The following is a 25,719-nucleotide window of genomic DNA, read 5'->3' as shown; positions in this document are numbered from 1 at the left end:
GATTCAAAATCATCAAACAGTAATAATAAATCAAAAGTTACCACTCATTTTCGTATAATCCATCTCTGTAATGTATTTTCCAAAAATACTAAGGAGTTTGAGAGCAAATTAAAGCAACCAGCTTTAATCTCAGTCTAGGAAGGAAAGGGAAAAAAAACTTAGGGGATACTTCATGAAGAGGCATTAAGAACAGTACTTCTTTTGGTCCAATTTTGTGGAAAGATTATATCCTCATAAATAAAGATATTATTGGAACATTTTATTACCTGAACAGAATAAAACCAATTTTATAAAATATTACAGCCAGAGGTGGAGAGAGAGGACAGAATTATCTTTCTTGTGCTTCCCAAATATCACTTTTTTTTTTTTAAAGCAATTCTATAGTACTCTAGAAATTAAAAAATCATTTTGTTGCAGAGCATAACTTTGTAGTGGTTAAAAGTTAACTGCAAATACAAATGGGGGAAAATGGTAGCTTTCAAGTAGACTAAATTTTAAGCAACTAGAATTATTTTAAGTAAAAGCAGGAGGCTTTTATATGGTGGGTTTTTTTTAGTCATAGAGGCTTTTTACAGACTCAGAAGTTAAGCAACTGAAGGTGAATTCTCTAGATTCTCTGACAAGTCTCACTTTTCTTATCTGTAAAGGAATAGTTATGAATTCTGTTCCTATGTGCCTCATGAGAATTTGGGGATGATCAAATTTAAAGTAGAGGTGGGAGAAAAGGTGTTACCCTACTTCCTGGAGAGGTCAGTGAAACATCTCTTCAAAAATTAAAATTTCTCTTGATGATTTTACCTGCCTTCCCAGGCTTCTCCTTCCTCATTTCCCTCAGGATTTACAGCAAAAGGAGAAATCCCAATTTGCCGATGACAAGTATTATGGTGGAGAAGTTTGCTGGTTAAAATCATAACACAGAGAAAGAACTCTTTGCTGAGAGAGCTCACATCAAAAAGATTTTCTTCACAGTGTTTTAGGTTAACAAGACCAACAATTATCCAAAGGAAGGGAACCTGAGCTGAAAACCAACAACTGGCTTTGGCAGTTTCAGTGCATTACCTTTTACAGTTTATTTAGCTCTTTGTTCCTCAATTTCCTTATCTATGATGTAGGAGTAATATCTGCCCTTATGCTGCAAGGATATTTTTTAAGTCATTTAAGGAAATATAAAGGCGTTTACTATAGAAATGAACTGGTTTTATTTAATGTAGAAATTATACTGTTTAACTTATTCCCTGTATTGTACACACTCCATAAGCATTTACTAAGTGCTTAATCAGTTTTAGGTATAATATTCACCAAGTTTCAAAGAGGCTACAAGCTCTAGCTTGTATTCTCTAGTGTGTTTATTTTGAGGAAATATATATGTATAGCTATATGCATATGTATGTATCTATACATATTCTATTCTGCTTTTTGAAGGTAGTTTATTTATAGTGAGATATGTTCTTCATTGGGACATGAATAATAACACTGCCTAATACTTTGGGATAGTTTATTAATTTCCAGAATCAATATTTTAATACTTGGGTACATGTCAGTATATTTTCAATCCTAATATAAATTATTTTTCAAATTATAAACCTTTATAACTTATTTTTATACTATTTCTTATACTGAAAACTGAATGAATTGTGTTGTTTATACATGTGTTGATTTTAATATGTGGAAAATATATTATCGGCACAGTTGATCAGGTTTTTTCTTTTTGAGTGGTCTTTCTGGTAACTTTCATATTGGTTTTCATGCTGATTCTTGGATATTTTCTTGCTTAGTACTGCTGGTGACCAGTTGTAACCTGGCTAAGTAGATTTCAGGGTGCAAACTGTGGCCATCAAACTGAGGAAATCTAAATGACCCGAATAGTAATCAAACCCCTATTAACACAATCACACATAAGAACTCTGACAGCTTCAATTTTACAGAAATAGAAAAAATGGTGGGAAGTTGTGAAAAATACATTAGCATCTAAATTATTCTTTTATTTTAGTTAAGATTTACCTTATACTTTCAACAAATAGTTATTTCTCAGATATGTTTTTTCTTAGGTTGTTCTTTTAGTAGAGCTAACAATTTTATATCAGATGCATAAGTAAATCTGTGCTTACAAATACACCTTGGGGAGTCATCTGGAATTCTCAATTAAAAATAGGGCCATATGGCACATACCAAAGAAGAAAAACAACAACAACAAAAAGATAATGACATAACAGATTTCAGGAAATATAAGTAATGTTAATTTAACAATAAATATTAGCAATTTTTTAAACCAAATTTCATAAAGCTCGAAACAGAAACAATATTCAAATAGAGTGGCTTTGTTTTTCCCATATCATGGACAATGTTGAACCCAATAGCTTAAAGGCAGATAAAGTTCTGCAAACTTTTTCGTATTTTCCCTCTCTCTGTCTCTTTATCTCTCAGTGGAATTTGGAAGTAATATTCATTAAATATTTTTGATTAACCAAAAAAAATTAAGTCATCCTGCCTCAACTAGTCCCTCTTTACTTCCTCTTCTTCAAGTCCCAAGACCTCTAAGTGAATGGAAGGGCAGAACAAAGGTATCACTATTATTAACTCTGTGAGGCAAAAATCACCTCCTCCCCAACTCCTGCCCCCCTTGCAACATAAATCAGTAGGAAAAGCAAACAGTCTATCAGCAAATCCAACACTAACCTCAGCTCTTTTCCAATGTGGTTATTAATGTTGATATTTCATATTAGAACATACAAAAATACACAATTTCTAGAGCTTTCTTGTCAGTAAGAATATGAATTGAATAGCTTTTACTGTTCCAAATTAGTGCAACTGGACTTTGTACCTAGCGCAGAACATTGTTTATTGCATTTGATAAATATTAATTGAATTGGATTGAAATCACTTTTGGTGGGAAAGTAATTATTAATACCTGGGTGTTGATAGTAGACTACTATCATATAAAATATTTTTCCTACTTTTCCTTCAATTTCTTCTAAATAACTTTAGTACATATGTGTGTTAAGTATGACTTGGCATCTGTTTCCTTATAACACATGACATTATATCTTTCACACAAAAATTCTTTTTTCTCAGCACTATTTTAAAGTTTTGAACTAATCACAGAGCATGATATTCATTTGGAAATAAATATTAAAACTTTTACATACTAAAATTCCCAAGGGAAGAATACCTTGAATAATATAACATTTCACTAGAATCAGTGAATTAACACCATAGTTTTTGCTTTATTACTAAAACTAATGCATTTAAGGGGGATGAGAGAGGGGAGAACCACGCTGAATGTGTGAATGACTTTCCGCCCATTAAAATACTTATAGAAATTGTTGCATCACTTGCAGGACTAATTTCAGAAGATTAAAAAAATGCAAAAACCTCCCATCTTTAACAGTTCTTTTTCTGTTTTGAATCATTCATTTTTGTTTTTATAAAAATGTCATTTTTAAAAACCATTTGGGATTCCCTTTTTTTGGTAACTAAAAAGTTGCTTGTATATTTTTATGAACCCACTAAACTTAAACAGATCTCTTTAGAAAAATAATGTGGATATATTTTGCTTTCTACAGCCTGAAGAATGTTAAAATAGAAATGCTTTCTTGAATTCCCTCTTCTGGCTCAAGTTACTAGGTGGTCCCAAGTTACCAGAAGTAAAATTTATAAATCTAACCCCTAGTCTAGACATTTTCCAGCACTGACTGCAGTTCAAAAAATATTAATGTCTAGCCGGCAAAGTGAAACTCCCCCCAGTGATTTTGCAAATGACTAGAAAGTTAACCTTTTGCCAACTGCTCCTTCTGTGCATGGAGGTTATTAAAAAGAATCCAGGCATTTATAAGTATGGGCTTTTTAAGACTGAAACACCTTGGCTTGACCCTTTGTGTCTCCTTCTGTTTATTCAGGCTTGGCCTCTGTGGCTGGAATGTGTGAGCCTGAAAGGAGCTGCAGCATTAATGAAGACATTGGCCTGGGTTCAGCTTTTACCATTGCACATGAGATTGGTCACAAGTGAGTGAGTTTAAGAAAATCAAAATAAATTTTAGAACTCCACTCTTTTGAGCAACTCATAACTACTGTGTGGAACGCCCGTGCTCAACCATATTTTACTGCCTTTTTGTCTGATTTCAATAGAGAATGTTATCATTTAAGGTATTGGGATAAATCATCTTAAGAACTGGAGACTTGTTAAATAATCTTTCTGATTCAATGACTAGTGTCCTCAGAGTGGTGAATGCACCACACTTAAGTTTTGTTATGTACATTTGAAACAATTTAGCTTTAACGTGGTCCACTCAACACCGAGTTTCTCACAGTCAAATTGTTTAAATGATCTTTCTTTTTCTCAAGTGACAATACATATATATTTAAAAATCATCATTGACACCATTACCGTAACGTGTACTTTGAGTTTTCACTCTTCATAACAGCTGTGAGCATGCCTTTTCTAGGTTTGTGTAATCACTGCTATGCAACTTGTATTTTCAGGTGCACTTGTGTGTCAGTGGAAAAAAAAAAACCCTGATATTGCAAGAGTAGTGAGATATCATCCTCACTACTTTTCAGGAGGATCTGGAGTTTTTAATATTTGTTTTAAATAAATCTGTGCCAAAAACTATCCTATGACTTCCCCCTCCCCCAACCCACCACCCAATAGCGATAAAACCCTTACTTTATTTCAAATAGACAGGCAATAGTAAACGTAAAAGCTTGCTTATGTGGAGGGAGAGAAGTTTGAAAACTTTAAAAGGATAGTCAAACATTTTAAACTAAAACAAGCAGCCTATTTGTAAGAACTTCTGATGTTTCTATGATTTAAATTTTACAGTCTGCTTTTTTTGGTAGAAAAATGGATGGGGGGAAAAAAGAACAAATAAAATGAATGTTTATTATATGACTTGCCTCAGAGGTCATTCCTGAGATAAATCTGTAGTTCAGCTTTTTTTTTTTTTCCCAAAGGGGAGAGTAAAATTGGGTCAGTCTGTTGCATTATTTTGAAAATTGCAATTTAAATTTTACCAAATTGGTATTGATTTATGTGTGAATTCAAGTAACCAACAAGTTTCAAACCTGACTTAATTCAGACACAGGGAAAAGTCAGTATTGCACTTTTAGTGGTATCCTAAGAATATTGGTATTCTAGTTTCCATTTCAATAAACAGCGGGGGAACAAAAGGGAAAAGCCTTCTTAACCAGGCGGTTTATCTTCAACTCACTTAAAAATCTGACTCATTAATTACTGTCATAATCTTATGCAACCAGGCTGAATTTAATAGGTTCTGTTAGATTCAATTAAATTGAAAGGTTAGGACAAGTAACATGTAGTGGATAAATAATGTGTGTATGAGAGCAGTATTACCTCATGCAGCCATGAGTTAGTCAATGTCAATGTATGCATTATAAGTCCCATTCTTATATGTACTTAAACAGGCAAGGTGAGGGTTTATCTCTCTTTTTATCTTTTATTAAGATTCTAACTGAGCTACTCTGAGGCTTCCTAGATTTTTTTGTTGACCTTATGGATAATTCCTTTTAATTCTTCCTAAGATGAATGGTTTGTACCTTATGTAGAAGAAATGTAGAAGAGAAGTAGAATATACCTCTTAAAATTTATGTGCCTTGGTGTAACTTTATTTCATAGCTAATTCTTTTTTGATGATGTGAGTGTTAAAAATGGGGGGGGGAATTCACAAAATGCTTTATATTGAAAGCCAGAAGAAACGCTTCAATTCAAAAATGTTCTTTGAAACCCTAAAAATTAACTTTCTTTCCATGTTGATTCCTATGTCACTATCCCCCTATCCCTTTGTCCTCAGACAACTAGGTAGGGTATGTTTAACACAGTGTCTTATTCATGGATGAAAATCCTTTTACTTACTTTTAAAATCTTAGGGTTTAGCATTAAGGAATTTATCAAGTCAACTCTAGTACAACTCATGTCATCATTAAAATATAGTGCTCTCTATTCTTCCTGAAACAAAATAATAGTCATGGTAAATATATCAGGTATACTTTTCAAATAGAGTATAATGTGCTCTATACTCTATAGAGTATAAAACAAAGGTTTTTGTAATTTTTATCATTTAGTAGAATGAATGTTAAGTGATGTGATGATATCTCCAGATTAATTACAGTGAAAAATATTCGACCATGAATTAGTGAGAAGTGCCTCTACTGAGTCACTAGAATGCGAATACTTTCTACCAATCTTTAGGTTGTGTAGAATATGGTTTTGCACCCATTGTATACTTATGTAGGGATATTATATCAATTTTAAACAGCAGTGGATAACTTCTTTTCTTTGGCTAGGCCTTAGTGACCACTTTTTATTTCTGTTCACTCCCTTATCCAAACAAGAAATTAGTTTCCTTGTCAAATGAAAAACTGAGCTTTATGCTATATTTAAATGACATGTCTAGTTTTAATGAAGGCTATAAGCTATCAACACTTAATGAAATCTTATAGAAAAGAATATTCTTTGAAAGACTTTTTTATTAATAATGTAGTTGCCATAGTTTTCAGAAGTTGAAAAAAATTATGATGTTGAAGACAGGTGGCAAGAATTCAACCAGATATGTAGTCTATTGAGAAAGCTAGCTAATATATTCATACTGTACAAAAATAAGTAATCTTAAAAAGAAATCTTTTTTAAAAATTCATATTTTTTAGAGATGCATATTGAAGTATATGTGACTGAAGTGTCAGGACATCTGAGATTTGCTTGTTAAAGAAAGGAGATAAAAAGAGAAAGATAAAGCAAGAATAATAACATTTTGAATTTTATAATGTTGATGACATGTGGATGGGAGTTCATTATGATGCTCTCTCTACTATTATATATGTCTGACTTTTTTTCACAATAAGTGAACAGGTCCTATCATCATAAAACTTTTAGATTTGACTTAACTCATTTATTAATTAATAGTGATTGAGTGAACTGTTACTCTAATTTTGAAAGAATTGTCAGAAGTTGTATTGAAAGCTGCAGGGGTTTATCAGTCTTGCTTTTAGAAATCATTTTCAATGTTTGGTCTTACCAGTAGAGAGATATTTTTTATAGAAGATTGGTTAGGAGATGAAGTTTTTAAAGAAGGAGAAATGTGGCAAGACTTCAGGATAAAATTGTAAATTAGGTTACTGTGTTAGGAAGCTATTATTACTGTTTTCTTTATCCAAACTTCCCCTCTCCTGCTGCAAATACCTCAGTATCTTTAAATGCTTGATCAGTGCTGTTTTCTTTTTCTTTTCTTTTCTTTTCTTTTTTTTTTTTGTGGGCGTACAATATATGGAGACTTTTTAAATTTTTTTTTTACTTTTTATTTTATATTGGAGTATAGTTGATTAACAATGTTGTGATAGTTTCAGGTGTACAGAAAAGTGATTCAGTTATACATACACATATAGCTATTCTTTTTCAAATTCTTTTCCCATTTAGGTTGTTATACAATATTGAGCAGAGTTCCCTGTGCTATATAGTAGGTCCTTGTTGGTTATCCATTTTAAAAATAGCAGTGTGTACAAGTGCTGTGTTTTCTTGATAGAAGGCTAATAATAAACATACACCAAGGTAGTTGGCACTTTAATGCCTTTGTCTAGTTTTGGTATTGAAAAAGTGTTAGTCATAAAATGAGTTAAGTGTTCTATTTTCTGGAAGTGTTTGCTTTCCCATGAATAAGTTTTAAAATATTTAGTTATAATTTATATACAATAAATATGCGCCCATTTTGTGTACAGTTTGAGAAATTTTGACAAATGTGTATAACCATGTACCCACCACCACAATCAAGCTACCAACATTTACATTGCCTGAAAAAGTCCCTTTGTTCCCTTTTACAGTCAGTCTCCACACTCCTCCCCCTTTCCTTGGCCCCAGACAACCACAGATCTACTTTTTATCTTTATAGATTAAACTCATCTTTTCTATAGTTTCATTTAAATGGACTCATATCGTGGGTATTCTTTTGTGTCTAGCTTCCTTCCCCCAGCACAGTGGTTTTGAGGTTCAGTCATGTTGTTGTTGTGTGTATCAATAGTTCTTTTTTTCCCTAAGGAGTATTCCGTATCATAATAGCACACATCACATTTTAGATTGTTTCTAGTTTGGAGCTATTATAAATAGATCTGGTATGAACAACCATGTACAAGAATTTGTCTGGACATGCTTTTATTTCTCTTGGGTAGTGCTGCTGGTAGTATGGTATATGTTAGTTTCACTTTATAATAAACAAGAAAACTCTAATTCAAAGTGGCTGTATACCATTTTGCAGTCCCACTAGCAATCTATGAGAGTTCCAGTTACTGCAGATCCTTGCCAATATTTATTATTATAAATCTTTTTGATTTAGCCATTATTATGTGTTTTAGTGGTATCTCATTGTGTCTTTAATTAGTTGATTATTTTCTGATAAATAATGATGTTAGTGATGGTGAACATCTTTTCTTGTGCTTGTTATTCATTATCTTCTTAAATGTCTATTCAAATCCTTTTCCCATTTAAAAAAAAAATTAGGTGTTTCCTTCTTATTGAGCTGTAAGAGTTCTCAATATATTCTGGATAAAAGTCTTTATCATGTATACATAATGTGAATATTTTCTCCAAGTCTTTTGCTTGCCATTCATTTTTTAATGAGGTCTTCTGAAAAGCAGAATTTAAAAATTTTGATGAAGTCTAATTTATAATTTTTCCTTTATGGTTTGTGTTTTTGTGTCCTAAGAAATCTTTGCCTACTTCAAGATTGTGAAGATTTTCTTCTATATTTTTGTCTAAATTTTATACTTTTAGCTTTTATATTAAGATCTATAATTCATTTTGAGTTAACTTTTTTTGTATGGTGTGAGGTAAGGGTGGAAGTTCCCTTTTTTCCTCATATGAAGATCCAAGTATTTCAGCCCAATTTGTTTAAAAAAAGTTTGTTGGTTTGTAGTTTTCTTTTAATGTCTTTGACTAGTTTTGGTATCAGAATAAAGTTAGTCTTATAAATCGAATTAGGAAGTGTTCTATTTTCTGGAAGAGTTTGTATACATAAGGTTGATATTATTTCGTCCTTAAGTGTTTGATAGACTTCACCAATGAAACCATCTGAGCCTGGAATTTTCTTTGTGAGAATATTATTAATAATTTAATTTTTAAATTAGATATAGGATACCATATCTAAATCTTTTGAGTCTTTTTTTGGTTAATTATGTCTTTCAAAGTATTAGACTATTTCAGCTAAATTGTCAATTTTGTTATATAGTTATTCTTAATATTCTCTTACTGTCTTTTTTAATGTCTATAATATAAATAATGATGTTCCATCATTCATTCCTGATATTTGTAATTTGTGTTTTCTCCTTTTTTTCCAGCTTTATTGAGATATAATTGACATATAACATTGTATAAGTTTAAGAGGTACAACGTGATGATTTGATACACGTATATATTGCGAAATGATTACCATGATAAGGTTAGTTAATAGATCCAGCCCATCATATAATTACCTTTTTTTGTGTGTGTGGTGAGAACATTTAAGATTCATTCTCTGAGCAACTTTCAAGTATACAATACAGTATTATTAACTATAGTCACCATGCTTTACTGAGCCCCCCCTAGAACTTATTCATCTTACAACTGGAAGTTTGTACACTTTGAACAACATCTTCCCATTTCCTCCAGACCCCGATCCCCTGACAACCACCAATCTACTGTCTATGAGTTCAGCTTTTAGATTCCACATATAAGTGAGATCATACAATATTTGTCTTTATCTGACCTATTTCACTTACCATAATGCCCCCAAGGTTCATCCATGTTGCAAATATTTTCTTCCATTCCCTAGTTTGCCTTTTCATTTTGTTGATTGTTTCTTTTGCTGTACAGAAGGAAATGGCAGAATTTCCTTCTTTTTTATGATTGAATAATATTCCACTATGTGTGTGGGTGTATGTGTATCACATTTCCTTTAGCCATTCATCCACTGGTAGGTACTTAGGGTGTTTTCTTGGCTACTGTGAGTAATGCTGCAGTGAACATGGGGGTGTAGATATCTATTTGAAATAGAAATTTTATTTCCTTTGGCTATATAAGCAGAAGTAGGATTGCTGGATCATATGGTAGTTCTATTTTTAATTTTTTTGAGAAACCTTTATACTATTTTCCATAGTGACTGTACCAATTTACCTTCCCACCAACAGTGCACAATAGTTCCCTTTTCTCCACATCTTTGCCAGCACTTGAAGTCTCTTATTAGCCATTCTAACAGGTATAAGATTATATCTCATTGTGGTTTTGATTTTCATTTACTAGATGATTAGTGATGTGAGCACCTTTTCAAGTACTTGTTGGTCATCTATATGTCTTCTTTAGAATAATGTCTCCTCAGGTCCTTTGCCCATTTTAAAATCAGATTGTTTGTTTGTTTTGGCTATTGAGTTGTATGAGTTCCTTTATATTTTGGATTTTAACCCCTCATCAGTTGTGTGGTTTGCAAATATTTTCTTCCATTCCATAGGTTGCCTTTTTGTTTTGTTGATTGCTCCTTTTGCTGTGTAGCAGCTTTTTAGTTTGATGTAGTCCAACTTTGTTTATTCTTGCTTTTGTTGCTTATGCTTTTGATTTCATATCCAAAAGCTCATTGCCAAGGCACTGTCAAGGAGCTTTTCCCCTATGTTTTCTTCTAGAAGTTTTATAGTTTCTGGGTTTACATTTAAGTCATTAATCTATTTTAAGTTAATTCTTGTGAGTTGTGTAAGATAGGGGGGGTCCAATTTCTTTCTTTCTTTTTTTTTTTTTTTGCATGGTAATGTCCAGTTTTCCCAACATCATTTATTGAAGAGACTATCCTTTTCTCATTGACTATGCTTGACTCCCTTTTCAAATATTAATTGACAATATATGTGTGGGGTTTTTTTTTTATGGACTCCCCATTCTGTTCTATTGGGTCTATGTGTCTGTTTTTATGCGAATACCATACTGTTTTGATTACTGTAGCTTTGTAGTATAGTTTGAAATCAGGAATAGTCATGCCTCCAGCTTTGTTCTTTCTCAAGATTGCTTAGGCTATTTGGGGTGTTTTGTAGTTCCATACAAATTTTAGGATTGTTCTTCTATTTCTGTAAAAAATGTCATTGAAATTTTGATATGAATTGCATTCAATCTATACTAGATGGTTTAGGTAGTATGAACATTTTAACAGTGTTAACTCACCCTGTCCATTTACATGGACTATCTTTTCATTTATTTGTGTCTTTTATAAATGTCTTATAGCTTTCAGTGTAGGGATCTTTCCTGTCCTTGGCTAAATTTATTCCTTAATATTTTTTATGCTATTGTAAATGAGATTGTTTTCTTTGTTTTTTTGTTTTTCAGCTTATTCATTGTTAGTATACAGAAACACAACTGATTTTTGCATTTTGATTTTGTGTCCTGTACTTTATTGAATTCATTTATTCTAAAAATTTTTATGTGGCATCTTTAGGTTTTTCTGTATACAAGATCATAATGTCTGCAAAGAGGGACAATTTTACTTCTTCCTTTCTTATTTAGATGCCTATTTATTTGAATTTTTTAATGTAGGCATTTATTGCTATAAAATTCCCTCTCAAAGTTGCTTTTGCAGCATCCCTTAAGTTTTGGTATATTGTGTTTCCATTTACATTTGTCTCAAGATAGTTTTGATTATTCTTTTGGTTTCTTCTTTGGCCAGCAGTATGTTGTGTAATTTCTATGTATTTGTGAATTTCCTTGCTTTATCATGTTGTTGACTTTAGTTCTATACTATTGTGGTCAGAAAAGAGACTGGAAATTATCTCAATCTTCTTAAATTTGTTAAGACTTGTATTGTGACCTATTATGTGATCTATCCTGGAGAATGTTCTGTGTAACCTTGAGAAGAATGCGTATTCTGTTACTGTTGGATGGAATGATCTGTATATGTCTTTTAAGACCATATAAACTAAAGTGTGATTCAAGTCCAATGTTTCTTGATTTTTTTGAGTGATCTATCCATTATTGAAAGTGAGGATATTGTAGTCCCCATTAATTATTATTTTATTAATTTCTTTTTTTAATTTGCTTTATATATTTAGGTACTCGTTATGTTAGGTGCATAAAATCTTTACAGTTGTTATATTCTCTTGATGAATTGACCCCTTTATTATAATATTTGACCTACTTCATCTTATATTAGTTTTTGAGTTAAAGTCTGTTTTGCCTGTTATAAGTGTAGCTACTCCTGTTCTATTTTGGTTTACATTTGCATCAAATATCTTTTTCCACCCTTTCATTTTGAGCCTATTTGTTTCCTTTAAGGCTGAGTTAAGTCTCTTGTAGGCAGGATATAGTTGTCTTTTTTTTTTTTTTATCCATTTAGCCACTCTGTGTCTTTTGATTGGAGAATTTAAGCCATTTACATTTGAAGTAATTATTGATAGGTAAGGACTTAATAATGCCATCTTATTAATTGTTTTTTTGGCTGTTTTGTAATTCTTTTGTTTCTTTTTTCCTTTCTTGCCATCTTCCTTTGTGAATGATGATTTTCTGTGGTGGTATGCTTTGATTCCCTTCTCTTTATCTTTGTATATCTCCTGTAGGTTTTTGCTTTGTGGTAACCATGAGCCTTACATAAAACATATTATAGATATAACATTTTATTGTAAGCTGATGACAGCTTAACTTTGAGTGCATAAAAAATTCTACCTTTTTATTCCTCCCCATATTTTATATTTTAGACATCACAATTTACATCTTTTATATTGTGATTGATTAGCAAATTATTGTAGCTATAGATTTTTATAATTATATTTTATGTGTTCTTAACCTTTATGCTAGAGTTAAGTGATTAACACATTACTGTATTACAATATTGGAATATTTTGAATTTGACAATATACTTGCCTTTACCAGTACGTTTTATATGTTCTTGTGTTTTTGCATTACTTATTAGCATCCTTTCATTTCAACTTGAAGAACTTCTTTCAGCATTTCTTGTAAGGCAGGTGTAGTGGTGATGAACTCCCTCAGCTTTTTTGATCTGAGAAAGTCTTTATCTCTCCTTCATTTCTAAAGGACAAATTTGCCAGTTGTCCTTTGTTAGGTGTTCTTGGTTGACAGTTTTTTTCTTCTAACACTTTAAATATAGCTCATTCTCTCCTGGTTGCAAAGTTTCTGCTGAGAAGTCTGCTGATGGAGTATGGGGGGGTTCCTTTGTATGTGAGTAATTTTTTTCCCTTGCTGCTTTCTATAAATAAGCTTTCTGCCCCATTCTTCTCCCTTCTCTTTCTCTAATAATGCATAGATAGTTTCTCTTAATGATATAGCATAATTCACATAGGCTGTCTTCCCTGTTTTTCATTCTTTTTTGTTTGCTTCTCTGATGGGATAACTTCAGTTGACTTTTCTTCCAGTTCACTGATTTTTTTCTTCTGTTCGTCAAGTCCGTTGTTGAAGCTCGCTACTAAATTCTTCAGTTCAGTCATTGTATTCTTCAGCTGCAGCATTTCTGTGTGTGTGTGTGTTTTTTTTAATGGTCTCTTTTTTAGAGTTATCTATCTTTGTTTTCTTACAGTTCACTGAATTTCTTTAAGAGAGTTATTCTAATTCTTTTTCAGATAGTTCATAGATCTGTATTTCTTTGGGGTTAGTCACTGGAGCTTATTAGTCTCCTTTGATCCTGAATGTTTACCTGATTCTCTGTGATCTTTGTATCTTTGCACTGGTGTCTATGCGTTTGAGGAAACTATCTCCTCTTCCAGCCTTTTGCAGCAGTTGTGTTGGGCTACTGATATGCTTCTTTGTCATGGCTGAATATCAGATATGCTGCATAGCTACCTGGCATCGCTGGCCAGGCTTCCTGGTTGAGTAGGGATGGAGGCTCTGGTCAGCAATTGGGCAGGACTAGTGACTTGTTTTCCTGTGTGGGGCTCTAGAATGGGTCCATGGCTGAGAGAGGTCAATAGCAAGGGACACAGACCTGGAAAGACTGCCAAGCAAGTTGCCCAGCCAGAAACGAACACCAATTCAACTCTGCAGATGAGCAGAACCACTGGGATCTCTGCTCAGGTGCCACCATTAGCAAGAATGCAAAGTGTACATTGCTGTGAGCCTCATGCTCCCTTTTCCCATCTTTATCTGATTCCCAAAGTGATGCCCATTAGGCAGTATCTAAGTGGTTCTCCTGGTATGTGTCCTGGAATGCTGGGGAAACTGGATGGCCACCTTGAGATCTCCTTTTTCCACTAGCGTAACTGTAGGCCCAGGGAGATCCACTTGGTGCAGTGATATGCTGCCCTGGGAGAGGGACAATGCAGTCAAAGTGAAACTGTTCCTATTACCTTTCTTTTCTTTTCTTTTCTTTTTTTTTTTTATACATTTATGTATTTTATTTTTGGCTGCGTTGGGTCTTCACTGCTGCACGTGGGCTTTCTCTGGTTGCGGCGAGCGGGGGCTACTCTTCGATGTGGTGCTCAGGCTTCTCCTTGCAGTGGCTTCTCTTGTTGCAGAGCATGGGCTCTAGGCACGCGGGCTTCAGCAGTTGTGGCATGTGGGCTCAATAGTTGTGGCTCATGGGCTGTAGAGCGCAGGCTCAGTAGTTGTGGCACATGGACTTAGTTGCTATGCGGCATGTGGGATCTTCCTGGACCAGGGATCAAACCCGTGTCCCCTGCATTGGCAGGCAGATTCTTAACCATTGTGCCACCAGGGAAGTCCCCCTATTACTTTTCTAATGTGGTTTTTCTTTTTTTTTTTTTTTTTTTTTTTTTTTTTTTCTTGTTTTGTTTTGTGTTTTGTTTTGGTTCAAGTGGGTGCTTCTAACTCATCCCTGGGTTCTGGGTTCTTCACAAAGGCATCTTATCTACTGATATTTGCTAGCTGCTCTCTCTGTGAAGGGAACCAAGTTGGGAATTACTTATTTTGCCATCTTGCTCATGTCTCTTATCCTTTTTTTCTTGATCAATACAGCTAAAGGTTTATTAATTCTACTGTTTTCTTAAAAGAAAAACAGATTTTGATTTCATTGATTTTCTTAATTGTTCAAGTGTTCTATAGTATTACAACTTTTCTTTACAGCTGATCTATCAATTACTAATAGAGAAGTGTTGAAATCTCCAAATGTATATGTCGGTTTGTCTGTTTCTTCTTTCATTTTTGTCAGTTTCATGTCATATATTTTGAAGTTCTCTAATTAAGTGTATTCACATTTAGGATTATTATGTCTTCTTGATGAATCAACCCTTTAACATTATGAAATACCCCTTTTTAATCCTTAGTAGTATTACTTGTTCTGAAATCTATTTTGTCTCATTAATACAGTTTACATGGAATATATATATGTATGTATATATTTAAATCCTTTTACTATGAACTTACCTATGCCTTCTTTTAATGTGTGTGTTTTAAAATATTTGTTTATTTATTTTTAATTAATTCATTTCTTTTTGGCTGCATTGGGTCTTAGTTGCAGCACTTAGGATTTTCGTTGAGGCATGCGGAAACTTTCGTTGTGGCATGCAGGCTTTTCTCTAGTTGTGGCATGCAGGTTTTCTCTTCTCTAGTTGTGGTGCACAGGCTCCAGGGTGCGTGGGCTCTGTAGTTGTGGCGCACGGGTTCCAGAGTGCGTGGGCTCTGTAGTTTATGGCACACAGGCTCTCTAGTTGAGGCACGCGAGCTCAGTAGTTGGGGCACATGGGCTTAGTTGCCACACAGCATGTGGAATCTTAGTTCCCTGACCAGGGATCGAACCCATGTCCCTGCATTGGCAGGTGGATTCTTGACCACTGGACCACCAATGAAGTCCCCCTATGTCTTTGTATTTAAAGTGGACTTCTTTTGGGCAACTTATATTTGGGTTTTGCTCTTTTAAATCCAGTCTGACAGTTTCTATCTTTTAACTATATTGTTTTGTCCACTTACATTTAATGTAATTTTTGATATAGCTGGGTTTTGGTCATTAATCTTGTTGCTTGTTTTCTAGTTTTTCCTATCTATTTTTGTTGCACTTTTTCTCTATTAATTAACTAAATATTTTTTAAATGTGTTATTTAATCTTTATTATTGCATTATTAGCTATACCTCCTTGGTTTATTTATTTATTTTTTAGTGGTTGCTCTATAGTTTACAATTTGGATCTTTATCACAGTTTATTTTTAAATAAAATTTCTGCAATTTACCTATAAGATACTGTATTTCCTTTTCCTCCCTCTCATCCTTTGTTTATTGTCGTCATAGATTTCTACTTCTTTATATATTGTAAATCCTATAAGACCTTGTTATTATTTTTGCTTTAGATGGTCAATCATCTCTTACCGAAATTTAAAAATAAGAAACAGTATATTTTATAAGTACACACACATTACCATTTCAGGTACTTTTTTCATTCCTTGATGTAAATAGATCCACATTTTCATCTATTATGTTCCTTATACCTGAAAAACTTCCATTAGTATTTCTCATAATGCAATTTTCCTGGCAAGTTATTCTCTTACCTTTTATTTGTCTGAAATTTTAAAATTTTACCTTCACTTTTGAAGGATATTTACATTGGATTAAAATTCTCCATTGGCAGGTTTTTTGTTTTTTTTGTTTTTGAGCCATGGCACCTGAAATATCAAAGAATATGATGCATCATGATAACTATATGGAGTTTAATGATGCTGGGTGTTGAAATGCCTAACCAAGAACTTGTGAAATGAAACTGGTGAGGTGGACAAAAAGTAGATGATAGATTGCCTTATGTATATAATAACAAGCTTGCATGTTATGTCTTAGAACAGTGGAAAGTCACTGAGTAATTCTGAACAGAAATAGCGTGATAAGATTTTTATTTTAGATAGGTCACTCTGGAAGCTGTATGGGATATGACTTTCACATAGGAAACCATGCTGTTGCATTTGTCCAAGTTAATACTACAAATATTATTTGGGGGGTGGGGAGGATTGCAGTTGTTCTAGAAGTGTGTTAAACACAGTGAGTACACACAATAATACATATTTTACCCATTATACAGGTGAATTAACTGAGACACAGAGAGATTAAGTGGTTAAGCCAGGGTTGAAGGCAAGCTCTCTGGCTCTAGGATGGCTCCAAAACCTTTCTGCTGTATACATTATAGATAATGAGGGCTGCAACTTGGGTAGTGGCATTTGGATGGATTAAAGACCTATTGAAGAGATAAAATTAGCAAGGTTTGATACTTGGTTAAGTGTGAGTGATGAGAGAGGGACATCTGAGTATTACTCTCATCTTTCTACCTTAGTGAGTGAGACTGTAGACTCATCAGTACCACCCACTGAAATAAAGGTGGAACCTGTTTAAGTAAAGGAGTAATGAGTTCAGTTTTTTATAGGTTTAGGCTGAGATGCCTGTAGAACATCTAAGTGGAAATGTACAGAAGACAATTACAAGGCTAAAATTATTAAGAAAGATGTGGGCCGAATGTATAAATTTAGCAGTTATTCATAATAGTAGAGCCCCAGAGAACTGGCATAAATTAAAAAGAGCAGAGGGCTCAGATCTGCATACATTAAACCTAGTAATAATTTAAAGTTTAAGAATTGCCATATGTCCCAACTGCTGTTTTTTATAACTGTTATTATAGAATAACTATCAGTAAGGAAATGTGCACATAATAAAGCTTATTGAAGCAAGATGGTAAAGTTAGTAAGTATTTAGACATGATAGTTGAATTAAGAACTCTAAATCTTAAAAGATACAATTTTAGGACAGATAAATTATATTTAGTTTTTTTCACAGTAGTAGACTTATGAAATTATTATATTAAGAGGTGATTCAGCATGAAAATATAAATACAGGATAGTTAGGAGCCCTCTGCTCTTTTAACTCCTCTCTCCTTGAGAGTAAGGATCATTACTTATTTTTGCATTCCCAGTTTCTACTATATACTCAGTTTTTATCTGTGGAACCATAGGCCTTTGAATACTAAATCCAAAAGGGGTACAACTTGACAATTAAATCTCTGTATCTTTTGAATTAATGTCGTACTTACCTTTTGTTGCTACTGTGGATATTGAATTCTGAGCTTATATAAAAAAATCTGAAACATATGTTAAATTAAAGTAATATAATATGTAAAATCATTTTTTAAACATGGGGAATTGATAAAGTAAATATTGAATTTAAAAATTTTTACAGCAATATTCCCTTTTGTGTTTCATCAAGCATGAGAAATGTCTGTAATTTAAATGTTAGGTCTAATAGATTTAGAAGTATCTAAATTAAAATCAAATTTTGAACACAGTGATTGAGGGTATGCCTAGTTATGCTTGGAGTGGACTGGTAGGTTATGCAATGTCTGAAGTGGGGGAAAGCCCTACAATATTACTTTTTAATCTTAGCACTAATATTGTAATATGTTGTTTCAATTTCGTCTGATATTTGTATTAAGCACTAAATATATAATATGTTAATTCTTGTAATTACTCTATAAGTATGTAATATATATTTATGTATGTAGTTTTATAGGTCATACATGTATGATAATTTTTATACCTAATGAAAAGCAAAAATTGCCATTTACCCCTTTCTCCTACAATGCCATCTTCCTCAGACTGTCACATTTGACACATAGATTTCTAATCTGTACATTCACACATATAAATGTGTTTTTTTATAAAAATGATATCTTCCTATATGCTTTGCTTTTTAAATTTAATGTTGTATTTCTTTATATCCATGAGCCTGTTATGAACTCCATTTTGTACCTTTTATGTATTTGTCTATTCCATTTTAATCACTGCAGTTTCATAATGTATTTGACAACTTGTATTTGAAATCCGTGTTTGTCTCTTCTGTTTTAGTTACTGTAGCTTCCTTATATTTGACACTGTTTTGCATTTTCAAGAATTTTTTCACCATTTTTGTACATTTCTTTCCCAAATAAACATGAGAAATATTTTTAAGTTTCCATAAAAATGTGTATAGGAATTTTGATGGTAGTTCATTGAATTTATAAAAAGGAACATAATACAGTCAGCCCTCTGTATCCATGGGTTCCACATCTTTGGATTCCACCAAGTACAGATGGAAAATATTTGGGAAAATAAATCCAGAAAGTTCCAAAAAGCAAAATTTGAATTTGCTGCACGGTGGCAACTATTTACATAACATTTACATTGTATTAGGTTTTATAAATAATCCAGAGATGATTTCAAATATATGGGAAGATGTACATAGGTTATGTGTGAATACTATGCCATTTAATATAAGGGGCATATATTCATGAGCATTCATCTCATGGACTGCTCCATGAGAGCATTCATGGATTTTGGTATCTGTGAGTGGATCCTGGAACCAGTTCCCTGTGGGTACTGAGGGATGACTGTATTTCTCTCCATTTATTAAGGTGTTTATTATATCCATTGGTTTAGATTTGTTATTTCTTCATAAGGTCTTATTCCTTTTTAAAAAATTTCTAGGATTTTTTGTTATTGCTAACTTGTAAACAGGATCCTTTTTCATTATATTTTCTAATTCATTATTGTTGAATCCAGAAAAGTCATTAATTTTCCTTAATGTTGATCTTATATCTGGCCACTTAAACATTTTTATTAGCTTTAACAGTGAGTCTTTTGAACTTTCTCTGCAGTCAATTGTAATTTCTCCAAATAATTCATGTTTTGGCTCTTTCTTTCCAATATTTGTACCTCTAGATTTATTTATTTATCTATCTTGTTTTGGCTAGGGTAGCCAATAAAATCTTAGATATAATTAGTAATAGAGGGTATCTCAGTCTCAGTCTTGATTTTAATAGATATAATTCTAATGTTTTATCATTAGACATGATTAAATCTTATTTCTATTTTTTCAACTTATTTTTATGTAAATTACTAATGAGTATTGAATTTTATCTTGTTTTTTTTTTTTGGTATCTGCTGAGATAAAACTGCCTGAATTCAAATCTGTGATCTGCTGCTTACCAGCTTTATGACCTTGAGCAGGTTATTCTGTGTCTTGTTTTCCATAGCTGCAAAATGAGAAATTGTGATAAATTATGGAGTTATTATATATTGTAATTAATACATATTTGTTGATATATAGTGATATAAATAATAGATTTCTTAATGTTGAACTATCCTTACATTCTTTTTTTTTTTTTTAATTATTTTTGGCTGCGTTGGGTCTTCGTTGCTGCCCGTGGGCTTTCTCTAGTTGCGGCGAGTGGGGGCTACTCTTTGTTGCGAGGCGCGGGCTTCTCATTGCTGTGGCTTCTCTTGTTGCAGAGCACGGGCTGTAGGCGCGTGGGCTTCAGTAGTTGCGGCTCGCGGGCTCTAGAGCACAGGCTCAGTAGTTGTGGTGCACAGGCTTAGTTGCTCCACGGCATGTGGGATCTTCCCAGACCAGGGATTGAACCTGTGCCCCCTGCATTGGTAGGCAGATTCTTATCCACTGTGCCACCAGGGAAGCCCTATCCTTACATTCTTAAGGTAATCTTTGCCTGATCAGGAATAGTATTTTTTTTGGGGGGGGGGGATGTTGCTATATTCAATTGGCTAGTATTCTACTTAGGATTTCTGAATTTATGTTTCTAAATACATTAAATTGGCTAAGAGGTTTTTTTGTTTGTATGTGCTGTTTTTTTTTTTAATTAATTAATTTTTCTGCATTGGGTCTTCGTTGCTGCACGCGGGGTCTTCCTCTAGTTGCGGCGATCGGGGGCTCCTCTTCGTTGCGGTGCGCGGGCTTCTCATTGAGGTGGTTTCTCTTTTTGCGGATCATGGGCTCTAGGCGTGCGGGCTTCAGTAGCTGTGGCACGAGGGCTCAGTAATTGTGGCTCGCGGGTTCTAGAGTGCAGGCTCAGTAGTTGTGGCACACGGGCTTAGTTACTCCGCGGCATGTGGGATCTTCCCGGACCAGGGCTCGAACCCGTGTCCCCTGCATTGGCAGGCGGATTCTTAACCACTGCGCCACCAGGGAAGTCCTGCATGTGCTGTTTTATCCAGTTTTTATATTGTGGTTTGTCTAGGCTCTTAGACCGATGAATATATTTCTTAACCTTGATCTTTTCAAAATCAAGTTTAATGAGAACCTGAACATTAATGCCTGTATAATATTATTTCTTGTTTTTTGGTTCCTGTTTCGTAGTATGTTGAATAATGTCAGTAGATCAGTTTTAGGAAAGAATATTGCTATATTTTTCTAACCTTAATATGTTATATGGAAACCAATAGAAAAATTCTGTCTTTTGGCAGAGTGAAGAGGTTCTTAATCAAGGTTTAAGGTTCTTAAGATTTTTGAGATTCAAATTTTTTTGAATTATTTTTTAAAACCCTTCTCTTATTGAAGACAATTAAAATTTATCCTCCAGTTGACAAAATTCTTCCTCTACTCCAAGAATCAAGGAATAGTGATTTCCTTAATGGATATCCTATTTTCTCTGTTATTCTGTTGCAGTTATACAGACATATACCTTATGTAAATTAGAAAATATTTCATAACTTTGGTAAAATGATGTATTGCCAACATAGAGTAAAATATTTCAGTTGTGAGGTTTGAAATATCATGAATCTAGTCATTGTGATATATTTTTTATCCTTTATAAATAAAAATTATTTCTAAGCTTAGCATTATGTACATAATTCTAAAGTCAGTAGTCTTACATTGGAAATCTTTGATCAATGAAATATAATACAGTTTTAGCATATCTTATTAAAAGCCTAAGAGAAGTGGAATGTGTAGAGGTTAACAGAAGGGATAGACAACATGTCATTAATTTTGGTTTCATGTTCTGAAGAGAACTTTTATAGTAAATCCTATTTTTTCATAATTTGAGTAAGTACAAAATTGTCTGTTCTATCAAAGATCAGTTCACTATATTTGTGTGTCTATTTCTGGGTTCTCTACTCTGTTCCATTGTTCTATGTGTCTGTTCTTTTGCCAGTACCACACCATCCTGATTATGGTAGCTTTATAGTTAAGTATTGAAATTGCTAGTGTGAGTTTTCCAATTTCATTTTCTTCTTCAATAGTGTGTTGGCTGTTCTGGGTCTTTTGTCTTTGCATACAAACTTTAGAATCCATTTTTCAATATCTGCAAAATAGCTTGCTGAGATTTTTATTAGGATTTTATTTAATCTAGAGATCAAGCTGGGAAGAACTGACATCTTCAGTATTCAATATCAATACTCAATATCAACAATATTGAGTCTTCTAATCCATTGACACAGAATATCTCTTCATGTATTTAGATCTTTCACTTGTTTCTTTAGAATTGTGTAGTTTTCTGTATATGAATCTTGTGCATATTGTAGATATGTAGCTAAGTATTTAATTTTTTGTAGCTATTGTAACCAGTATTGTGTTTTAAACTTGAAGTTCCAACTGTTCTTTGCTAGTATATTGAGAAGCAGTTGTCTTTTGTATATTACTTCACTTTCTGTGACCTTGCTATACTTTGAGTCATTCCATGAGGTTTTGTTTGTTTGTTTTCGTCTCTTTGGAATTTCCTATAGAGAAAATTGTGTCATCTGTGAACAAAGACAATTTTATTTCTTTCTTCCCAATCTCTGTATCTTTTTAAAAATTCATTCATTCATTTTTGTCTTACTGCACTAGCTAAGATTTCCAGTATGATGTTGAATAAGAAGGGTGAGAAGACATACTTTCCTTGAAAGTTCTCAATCTTAGGGTGAAAGTGTCTAGTTTCTCACCATTAAGTATAACTGTAGGGATTTTTTCTAGATATTATTAATCAAGTTAAGCAAGTTGCCTTCTATTCCTTGCTTGCTGAGAGTTTTAGTACAAATGGGAGTTGGATTTTTGTCAAATGGTTTTTATGCATCAATTTTTGGATTATATGCTGTTTTTCATCTTTACCCTGTTGATGTGATGGAATACATTGGTTGATTTTTGAATGTTTAACCAGCCTTGAATACCTGAAATAAATCCCACATGGTCATAATGTATAGTTCTTTTTGTGTTGGGTTGGCCAAAAAGTTCATTCGGGTTTTTCGTCTATAACATGTTAATGGAAAAACCTGAACTTTTTGACCAACCCAATACATTGTTGGATTTGATTTGCTAATATTTTGTTGAGGATTGTTGCATGAGAGATATTGGTCTTTATTTTCCTTTCTTGTATAATGCTGGCTTCCCAGAAAGAGTTAGGAAGTGTTTCCTCTGCTTCCATTTTCTAGAAAATATTGTGGAGAATTGGTACAGTATCTTCCTTAAATGTTTAACACAATTCACCTGTGAAATCATCTGGGCCTGGTATTTTCTAATTTGGAAGGTTAATAATTATTTAATTTCTTTATAAACTGTGTGAGTTTTGGTAGTTTGTGTCTTTTAAGGAATTGGTCCATTTCAGTTAAGTCATCAAATTTGCTGACTTAGAGTTGTTCATATTATTTCTTTATTATTGTTTTTCTATGTCTAAGGGATCAGTAGTGATAACCCATATTTCTGATACTGGTAATCTGTGTCGTCTCTCTGTTTTAGTTGGTTATCTTGGCTAGAGATTTATCAATTTTATTGATCTTTTCAAAGAATCAGCTTTGGTTTCTCTATTTTTTTTCTGTTTTAATTTCTTTGATTTCTGCTCTCATTTTTATTATTTCTCTTCTTCTTGTTTTAGGCTTAAATTGGTCTTTCTCTGGTTTCCTAAGGTGGAAGCTTAGATGTTTGATTTTATGTCTTCTTTTTTAATGTATACATTTAATGCTATAGACTTCTTTCTAAGCACTGCTTTTGCTGCATCCCACAAATTTTGATAAGCTGTATTTTCATTGTCATTTAGTTCAAAATACTTTTAAAATTTCTCTTGAAACATCTTCTTTGGGACATGCATTATTTACAGGTGTTCTTTAATCTCCAAATATTTTGAGGTTTTCCAACTATCTTTATGTTATTCATTTCTAGTTTAATTCCATTGTGGTTGAAGAACATATTTTGTATGATTCCTATTCTTTTAAATCTGTTAAGATGTCTTTTATGACCTATAGTGTGGTCTATCTTGGTGAATAATCTATGTAAGCTTGAGAAGAATGTGTATTCTGCAGTTTTTGTATGCAGTGTTCTGTAAATGTCATTTGGATCAAGTTGATTGATAGTGCTGTTCAGGTCAACTATATCCTTACTGATTTTTTTTTTTCCTGCTTGATCTATCAATTATTGAAAAAGGGGTGTGGAGGTCTCCAATTATAATGGTGGATTTGTGTATTGCCCCATGCTTTTCTATCAGTTTTGGACTCAAATGTTTTGATACTATTGTTAAATGCCTACACTCTAATTGTCTCCTTGGAGAATTGACCTCTATATTATTATGTAATATCATTCTTTATCCTGAGAATTTTCCCTTTTCTGAAGTGTGCTTTGTCTAAAATTAATACAGCTACCCCAGCTTTCTTTTGATTCATGTTAGCATGGTATATCATTTTCTATCCATCCCTTACTTTTAACTTAGCTGGGTCATTATATTTATAATGAATTTCTTATGTTCAACATACAGTTGGCTCTTATATTTCTATTCACTCTGGTAATTGCTGTCTTTTAATTGATGTATTTAGACCATTTATATTTAAATTGATTATTGATATAGTTGAATTAATATCTACCATTTTTGTAACTTTCCTCTTTGTTGCACTGTGTTTGTTTTCCTTCTCTTTTTCTCCTTTCTCTGGTTTTAACTGAACATTTTATATGATTCCATTTTATCTCTTCACATAGCTTATCAATTATGCTTCTTTTAAAAATTTTTAATTGTTTCTCTTGAGTTTTAGCATAAAATTTTAATATAAAATATATTTAATAATATATATACATAGATAAATATATGTTTATATATATTTATAAATTTTTATATATGTTATAACTAATCTAAGTCCCCCTTCAAATAACAGTATCCTCCCTCATGTGTAGTGCAGGTACGTTATAGCAGCATACTTTCAATTCCTCATTCCAATCTCTTATGACAGTGCTGTACTTCATTCCATTTAACCGTTTACTATAATCACCAATATATTGTTACTATTATTATTACTTTTAGGAAACAGTTACCTTTTGTATTTTTCAGAATAAGAAAAATAGATTTTATTTTTGCTTTATTTATTCCTTTTCTGATGCCTTTCCTTTATTTATGTAGATCCAAGTTTCTGACCTATATAATTTTCCTTTTCCCTGAAGAACTTCTTTTAAAATTTCTTTCAGTACAGGTCTGCTGATAATAACCTTCCTCAGTTTTTGTTTGTTTGAGAAAGTATTCATTTATCCTTCAGAGCTTTTGAAGAATAATTTTACTGGATTCAGAATTTGCATGGTGTCTGATCAGAAATTGCTGTTATTCCTATCCTTGTTCCTCTGGAAGTAAGGTTTTTTTGTTTTGTTTTGTTTTGTTTTTTTCTCTGGTTTCTATTAAGATTTTCTTTGTGTCTTTTGTCCTCTGTAGTTTGAGTCAATGTGCATAGGTATAGATTTTTTTGGGTATTTATCCTGTTTGGTATTCTCTGAACTTCCTGGGTCTGTGGTTGGTGTCTGTTGTTAATTTTGGAAAATGCGTGGCCATTACTTCAAACATTTATTCTGCTCCATTCTTTCTTTATTCTATCTCCGGTATTCACATTACATATATGTTATACTTCAGATATTGTTCCAGAGTTCATGGATGTTTTATTCTGTTTTGTTGTGTGTGGGGGTTCTTTTTCACTCTTTTTTCTCTCTGCGTTTCAATTTGGAAAGGTTCTATTGAACTGTCATCAAGCTCACTGTTTCTTTCCTCAGTGAGTCCAGTCTACTAATGA

General features: G+C 32.9%; 1 protein-coding gene across 4 annotated transcripts in view; it reads left to right on the top strand.

Annotated features, from left to right (window-relative positions):
* ADAMTS6 (ADAM metallopeptidase with thrombospondin type 1 motif 6) overlaps nucleotides 1-25,719 on the top strand; it is a 271,152-nt gene that overhangs the window by 106,514 nt on the left and 138,919 nt on the right. For all 4 annotated transcript variants that reach the window (XR_005019513.1, XM_036849413.1, XM_036849410.1 and 1 more), the window contains exon 9: nucleotides 3,897-4,002. Coding sequence is in view for 3 of the 4 variants with exons in the window: in XM_036849413.1 (XP_036705308.1) it covers nucleotides 3,897-4,002 (106 nt within the window). In the remaining variant the exon portion in view is untranslated. The remainder of the gene's footprint in view (nucleotides 1-3,896; nucleotides 4,003-25,719) is intronic.

This window comes from Balaenoptera musculus, chromosome 3 (assembly GCF_009873245.2).
Source record: "Balaenoptera musculus isolate JJ_BM4_2016_0621 chromosome 3, mBalMus1.pri.v3, whole genome shotgun sequence".
In the NCBI taxonomy this organism is placed as follows: domain Eukaryota; kingdom Metazoa; phylum Chordata; class Mammalia; order Artiodactyla; family Balaenopteridae; genus Balaenoptera; species Balaenoptera musculus.
Note: the sequence above shows the minus strand (reverse complement) of the source record. Positions and strands in the feature narration are given on the sequence as shown.